The sequence below is a fragment of the Danio aesculapii genome, chromosome 15 (assembly GCF_903798145.1).
Source record: "Danio aesculapii chromosome 15, fDanAes4.1, whole genome shotgun sequence".
NCBI classification, from domain to species: domain Eukaryota; kingdom Metazoa; phylum Chordata; class Actinopteri; order Cypriniformes; family Danionidae; genus Danio; species Danio aesculapii.
In genome coordinates, this window is record NC_079449.1 from 33834728 (window position 1) to 33843120 (window position 8393).

At 35.6% G+C, this 8393-nt stretch overlaps 1 protein-coding gene across 1 annotated transcript in view; it reads left to right on the forward strand.

The window, feature by feature from the left end:
- Window positions 1-7880, forward strand: part of trappc6bl (trafficking protein particle complex subunit 6B, like) — a 12190-nt gene extending 4310 nt beyond the window's left edge. Inside the window, exons 5-7 of the mRNA XM_056473600.1 lie at window positions 128-211; window positions 314-407; window positions 7059-7880. Coding sequence (XP_056329575.1) covers window positions 128-211; window positions 314-407; window positions 7059-7090 — 210 coding nt within the window. The 3' untranslated portion in view covers window positions 7091-7880. The remainder of the gene's footprint in view (window positions 1-127; window positions 212-313; window positions 408-7058) is intronic.
- The last annotated feature ends 513 nt before the right edge of the window (window positions 7881-8393 follow it).

The window sequence follows — 8393 nt, forward strand, 5'->3', positions numbered from 1 at the left end:
TCAGAATATCTTCCTTTGTGTAACTCATAAATGTTTAAAATCATTTGACTATTATTAAATGAAGGCCGCTCATTTTTTTCTTAATTTTGCAACACATTTTAAGATGATTGTAATGTCTTTGCTCTAGGGCACATACGTCTTACAGGATAATAAGTTTGCACTACTCACTCAGTTTTCCAGTGGAAAGCAATACCTTGAAGAGGCCCCTAAAGTGAGTATCATATTTCTGTATACCATTCATATTAAATCAAATCTTTAATTACACCATGAGAAATGCGCTCTTGATGGATGTGTATTTGTGTGCTGTTTGCAGTATTTGGCCTTTTCCTGCGGGATGATTCGAGGAGCTCTTTCTAACCTGGGTCTGGAGAGTGTGGTCACTGCTGAGGTTTCTCTAATGCCATCATGTACGTTTTACACCAGTCTTAAAATCAGTGATCTCACCGATATGCATGTTAAAATAACCCAGCTTTCCGGCTTAAAGGCATAGTTCACCCAAAAATGAAAATTCTGTTATTATTTAATCACTTCTTTTGCTTGTTAAAAACCTGTTCCAGTTTCTTTTGTTCGGTTGAACACAAAAGAAGCTATTTTGAAGAAAGCTGTAACCATTGACTTTAGTCTTTGTTATTCGTACTATGGAAGTTAATGGTTACAGGTTTTCAGCTTTCTTCTAAATATCTGCTTTAGTGTTTAACAGAATAAAAACACTCACTAAGGTTTGGAACCACTTAAGGGTGAGTAAGTAATGAGTAAATGTTCATTTTTGGGTGAACTGTCCCTTTAAGTGAACTGCGAGTACAAAACTTGATGAATAAATCTATGATGCTTAAACATAACTTATGTAACAGGTTCACACAAAAATTTACATTTCCTCATTATTTTCTCACACTAACAAGTGGTTCTAAACTTTTATGAAGTTCTTTCTTCTGTTAGCAAGATATTCTGAAGAATGTTGGGAAAAAAGTAGCCACTGACATGCATAGTGAATACAAAAAAAAATACTATGGAAGTCAATGGCTGTTTTTCAAATAGGTTTCAAACAAGTGGAGGGAGAGTACATTTTCGCTTTTGACTTTCACTTTATCAATGAAGCATGTTCTATTAGATTTTGTGTCAGCTTTAAGGGGCCGTTCACATATCATGTCAGAAAACGTATCTAAAGCCGCCTTTCCACTGCACACGACATTTGGACACAACTGTTGAAATACGCCCCCTTGTGGCAGTCACACAGAATTTAATTGAGTTTTTTTTAATATAAGCTTCTTTCTGATTAAAAAAATAAAGAAATAAAGAAAAAAAATTGTATTTCTCATCTCGCGCGCACGGACCTGCTTGGACAACACTGGAATACATCACATCTGGTCGGCCGGTAGCATACGGTTCAGTCGCAGGAGTTCAAATATTTCAACATCTCTGCAGCTCAAATCAGATCCGAATTTTCCGCATACGGAGATGATCGGAACTCCATGCAGCTCCCAGACTACTCTTCATTGGAAATGAATGACTTCCGGTCTGTCGCTTGTCGTGTGCAGTGGAAAGGTGGCTTAAGGAGCCGATCACACCGAATGCGTTTTTTTTTTTAATGATTTACTAACGGCAGCGAGCGTTTTGCGCGCTGCTTATGTGCCATGCGTGCCTCATGTTATAACTGCCTGCTGCGCCTTGCGTTTTTGCCTTTGTGCTCCGTGTGCTCGCAGTTGAAAAAAAGTCAACTCTGAGCGGAAAAAGCACGTTACGTCAGTTGCGTTTGTTTCATTCTCCTATGAAATGAAAGCAGAGATGGGGTTTCCGTCGAAGTGCCAGCAGTGTTTGTGTTGTTAAGTAACAACAGAGACTTTTAAAGATGGAGGAGAGACTTGTGGTTGTTGTATGTGGAGCTTGCTTGTGGAGCTGTATGACTACACAAATCTTAAATATCACAATATTATTAAATGTTAAAATTATATTAATATCAACAGCAACACTCGTGCACAATACCCAGCTGATTCAGTCGTTGTCTAGCGACATAAAAAGCGCACCTCCCTTCTTTTTTCTTGTCAACAAAAAAGGCAGTGTGGTGCGCCTCGCGTTTTTGGAACGTAATTGCATGTTCGGTGTGATCAGCCCTAACTGTGTTTTCACACCGATGGTGGCGAGAGCATCAAAGTAGCCGGAAGTTATTCCTTTCCAATGGAAGCCAGTGGTGAGTGTGTCGAGGAGAGTTCAAATCAAAGCTGCGTTCAAAACCGCCTTCTACTCAGTAGGGACTGTATTCCAATTTAAATGTACTACTCGGCCGTTAGAAAATATGTTCTATACAGTATGAATGTGAGTAGTATGAATGGAACTCGGATGTACTACATCCACCATTTTGTCATGATCATTCATGAATTCTCTTGCGGGGCATCATGGGATAGCATAGCGTCCATCCGATGTGCACTTTAGAATCTCGCCTGGAGTAGTAAGTCATCCAGGTACTTCTCACATAATGATTTTCAAATTCTGTGATTTCGGACATACTACTCGACTCACATACTGATTTTAGCGTACTATATAGTATGGAAGTATGCGATTTTGGACTGAGACTACGTCAACTTTGGTAATGAGCTATGACACGCTTTGGCGGCAAGCAATCGGAGTGTAGATGTCCACCGCTTGAGAAGATTCTAGAGAACACAGTCCTGTGAACTTTGGTTCCAACCACAGTTGTTCCCAAATGATAGATATTGCGTTCGCCGGATTTCCAGTTATTTACGATGTTTTCTTAAAGGGACATCAATAAAAAAGTTATTTGCGAGTTACTGATGTGCATTATTGTTATTTGTTTTTTTAAAAGCGGGCTAACTATAACGACAGTACAAAACAGTATTGCTGTTTCAAAATTTTTCACATATTTGGACACATTGGATAAGTCGAGCAAAGCCACACCACATGGAACGACTTAATCTTCCATTGATAAATGAATATGATAAAAGGCCTGTAAAATTTTCACACTAGGCAGCCAATTTTTATGTGGGAATGCAAGGGATATGTGCCGATAGACCATAGTCTCGTGTATCAACAATAGGCAAAGATATCACAGAGAGCTGAGACCTATGACGATTTTAAAGACGATATTTAGCTCCTTTCGAATTAATGTAGAATTATTTCGATTGCTCTCTTGCGCTCTCTCTCTCAGCAGCAGTTGAAGCACGAGCTGCACGTGAGGAATCAGGGTATCTTCCGTCCAATCCATATCCATTTTCAAACAAAAAAAGGAAAATGAAGAAAACGTCCGTTTTTCATTTGCTAACAAGAAACGAAAAAATGAGATTTTGTCTCGATTTTCGTATTTTTAAATTTAGGGTAGGAAAATGGATAAACGACTTCAAAATTCATTAAACACATGTAGGCGGGGCTGAAACGGCCATTTTTCTTTGATTGGTCAACCAAATGTGAGCTCTTGACGTAGCCCTCAAAATAAGAGCCCTTCCTTGGCCCTCTGTTATTATTATTATTATTTAATTATATATATATATATATATATATATATATATATATATATATATATATATATATATATATATATATATATATATATATATATATATATATATATATATAAGCCAAGTTTACATATTCTGTTATTTGATCAGTTAGCAGTCTTACACCAATGACTACATCTTTGACGCACGCGCTGTAAAGCTATAAAGTATAAAGTATTATAGTTATTGCACATTCGTCTTATTCTTCAGTAGATCTGTAAATTATGTATTTTATAAACTGACCATTATTAAGGACTAAGCTATTAATAACTGTAATTCTCCAAATGAAAAAGGCTTGATTAAAGTCCTGTCATTTTAAAGATTTTCTACAATTTAAGCAGAATTAGGTTAAAGAGAACTTAATTCAGAATAGTGCGCGGATTTCTGTGCGCATCGTGCGCTTTACGAACGCACTTCCCTTTTTTATTATTTCATGCAATAGTAAATGCATCAAATAAAATGCAAACATTTGGCAGCACCGAATATCCTATATGCAATATTTATATGTGCAATATGGAACTGGGCCCACTGTATAACATAATTTTGTCTCAAAGAGCAAATGTCAAGTTCACTCTTAGCGCAACGCACAGACAGCCAGCTCATCTGAACTACAGGACATTATTCATTATGAACTATACGCATGTGTTTAATTAGTTCCTTTGAAAATTTGTTCATTAATCCAGTGTTTTAGAATGTCTCCAAAGTCTAGTTGTGTGAGAAAACGCATGTGAATTAGGCATTGCAACTGACCGTATTGTATAGGCTTATTGCCCCTAAACTTCTTTTAGTTTGGCTCTTAAATGAGTTGGCAACCTGGAGATGTTGCTCGTTCACAGCCACCGATCCTATTGTATTTTATTTAAACCAACTTACTTAAAATATTCAGCGTAGCCTGTCATGGGCTAGGCCTATAAATAAATAAATAAATATTATAAAATAAATATATAATAAATATATTTGATAAATATATATATATATATATATATATATATATATATATATATATATATATATAGCCAAATCAAAATTAATTGGAGGAAATAAAACAATTAAAAAAATAGTACCCTTTGTTATAGCAACTGTGTGTTTTTATTCTGGTCTTGCTAAAAACTGTTTAAAAAAACAAACATTAATAAATGCTAAGTGAACAATATTTATAATTATTATTATTATTATTATTATTATTATTATTATTATTATTATTATTATTATTATTATTATTATTATTTAGGCCTACAGAAGCTCGGAAACAATCATGCAAACCAGGTGCTTCTTGCAAATGGCTGTCTTTGCTCAGCATCAGGTGCACAACAGCAAGATGTTTGAAAGCAAACTATAGGCATATAATGTTATTATTATTATCATCATTATTATTATTATATAGGCCTTGTTAGGAAATAATCATGCAAACCAGGTGCTGCTCGGAAATGGCTGTCTTTGCTCCGCATCAAGTGCACAGCTGCAGGACGTTTGGTAGCGAACTATAAGCATATATTATTATTATTATTATTATTATTATTAATTAGGCCTACAGTAGCTCGGAAATAATCATGCAAACTAGGTGCTGCTCACAAAAGGCTATCTTTGCTCCACATCAAGTGCACAGCTGCAGGACATTTGGCAGCGAACTATGACCTTATTTTAATGAAAAATGTCTAATAATACTGCTAATTTACGTTTTTATTTAATTTTGCATACGCAACGAATGTAAGCCTGCTAACTGATCAAATGACAGAATATGTAAACTTAGTTTATATATAATTAAATAATAATAATAATAACAATTAAAAGCCTGGGTGCTGGTCTACAGAGGGCTCTTATTTTGAGGGCTACGTCACGAGCTCAGATTTGGTTGACCAATCAAAGGAAAATGGGCGTTTCAGCCCCGTTTAATGAATTCTGAAGTTGTTTATCTATTTTCCTACCCTAAATTAAAAAAACGAAAATCAAACCAAAATTAAATTTTTTCGTTTCTTGTGAGCAAACGAGGTCATTTGAGACTTTATAACAGCACTCCTGCAAGATTCTCTCTTGCTTTCACAAAAAGGTTGTTTATCTTTTATTAATAGCCTATTTAAGTTTTAAGGTGGCCTATAGCCTATTTTTCAGTGCACGCGTTGCCTGCTCTGTTTAAATACACGGAATATACATAGACCTACTTGTCTTATTTGTGTTTAATTGGATAGAATGTAAAACACGAACATGCACATTTGTCAGAAAATAGATCTGAAAAATTCGTATATCGCCCAACACTAGTAAGGGATTTGCTGATAGGCTGCAATGGCCCTTTAAATATGAATTTAATGTAGTGAATTTTGATGCTCTCATTGCCAGAGCTGTAAAGGCACCCTGTCAACAGGGTGGCCAAAGCGAACTTTGACGCTCTCACCACCTTCGGTGTGAACACACAGAAAAAGTTGCTTTCTTCACCAATTTTAGAGTGATTTGCACTTGTGTCTGTCTGCTTTTGCTAGGAAACCATCAACCATTTTCTCAGAGTATGACAAACTCTTGCAGCAGCTCTGATACAAGTTTTATTTATGTAGGCTGTTAATAGGCACTGCAGTGTTTGGGTGCTCTGCGTTTGTCTGAGGGAATTACTAATAAACTACCTTTATTACGAAAATGTCTGTATTCCTTACAAAATGTGAAGCTGATTGATTAGTTCTAGTGAAATGACTCGCAATGCAGAATTTTAAAAAGTTGAGATGTTTTCATCTGTGTGCGCCTGGAAAATGTGCATATTTTGCATTTAATTCATTTTAATTTACTATATTTATGTAGTAAATTGATAAGTACAATTTTACATTTTTTTTGGCTATATTATGTGTGTATATTATATATATATAGCGCATTAATTGTGTATGGCCATACACCCAAAGCGGTTCACAATCATGCAATCATGAGGGGGGTCTCTTCACACCACCACCAGTGTGCAGCATCCACTTGGATGATGCGACGTTAGCCACAGGGAAACGGCACCAGTGCTCTTACCACACACCAGCTATTGGGGGAGTGGAGAGACAGTGATAGAGCCAATTCAGTGGATGGGGATGATTGGGAGGCCATGATCGCAAAGGCCGATTAAGGGACTTTGGCCAGGACACCGGGGTTACACCCCTGCTCTTTACGAGAAGTGCCATGGGATTTTTAATGACCACAGAGAGTCAGGACCTCGGTTTAACGTCTCATCCGAAAGACGGCACCCACTGACAGTGTAGTGTCCCCTTCACTTTTACTGGGGCATTAGGACTCACACAGACCACAGGTTGAGTGCCCCCTGCTGGCCTCTCTAACACCACTTCCAGCAGCAACCTAGTTTTCCCATATGGTCTCCTATCCAGGTACTGACCAGGCTCAGCCCTGCTTAGCTTCAGTGATTAACCGGTCTTGGGCTGCAGGGTGATATGGCTGTGGCATTATATGGCTGTGGCATAACATATATTATGTCAAAAATATGTGAGCGATACTTTGATGGCAAGCAAATACACTGGTAAAATGTTTTTAAATCTTTTGTTTTCTCTCTTTTTCTCTGTCTCTCTTTTTTTATAGGCAAGTTCCAGGTTGTTGTTCAGAAACTGTAGGATGGAGAAGAAGAGAAATGAACTCAGTCTTTCATATGTGAATGTGAGTTAGAAGAAGCTGGATTCGACATGTTTACAACATTTGGTTTTCACATAATGCAGTTTCGAGTCATATTTCGGTGAGACCATTTCATAATTCCTCTATATTTTTCACTCCACACCACATGTATTTGGAAATATTTTGATTGTCATATATTCTACCTCAAAAGGAGCCTAGATTATTGTAACAATCATGAAAATATATTTTCACTAACATAACATCTCATAACCTAATATTTTATTATACAAGTACATCAGGTCACGTAACTTTTTTGGCCACTTTTATACCTCTTTGGCTGAATAAGATATTTAAAAAATATTTGATGTGTAATTTTTTTTATTGTAAATGTAAGTTATTTCTCTATATTTGGGACAGTTAGTATGCACAGTTATCTTTAAAAGCCATAATTTGGAAATAAAAGATCTGATTCATTACTTGAGAAATAAAGAATATCTTATGGAATCATGTAAATCTATGCTGAAGAAACATCTTTTGGGTTTGGGTTTGCTGGTTCAATGACAAAACAAACAGATTCTTGACTCCTCCAGAAGAGGGCAGTCTTCATCAATCAGATGTATGTCGGAGTGAAAGCTCAAAACAATGACATGCTTTCAACAATCTTGTACAAGCTTCTTGCACTTAAATTAGTCTACTGGTACAGTTGTGTTGTGTAGCGCTTGTTTTTGTCAATAAATGCTCAATATCCAGATGAATTAGCAAATCTTCAAATAAATGGAGGATTATATCTTGCATTATTTCTTTAATTCTTAGTTTGCATCTGGAAGTTTGCACTGTTTTCTGTATTCTGAGTTTACATCTTACAATTTTGACTGTTGTTTCAGAATTCTGGGTTAGCATTTTTTTTTTTTTCTTTTTGGAATTTTAAAATTAAGGTACATTTTCCCTTGACTTTTTTTATCTTTATTTATTTATATATATATTTAATAAGATATATATTTCTATAAGATTTTGACTTTTAATCAAAATAAAAACACTACAATTTAAACACTGCAAGTTTGCCTTTTCCCAAAAAAACTCAAAACAAATTATCTAAAATAGTGACTCATAAAACAGAGCTGATTTATTACTTCTAAAAAAAAAAATCTTATGGAATAATATGTCTAGATTCTTGACAAACAGCTTTTTTTAGTTAAGCCATGTGTTGGTACTAGTTTGAATAAGGTGGGAAAATTATTCTTTTTTAAAAATGTATTTTTTTTTTTTTAGTTAATCAGATTTTACTTGTTGCTACAGCTTTTCTGT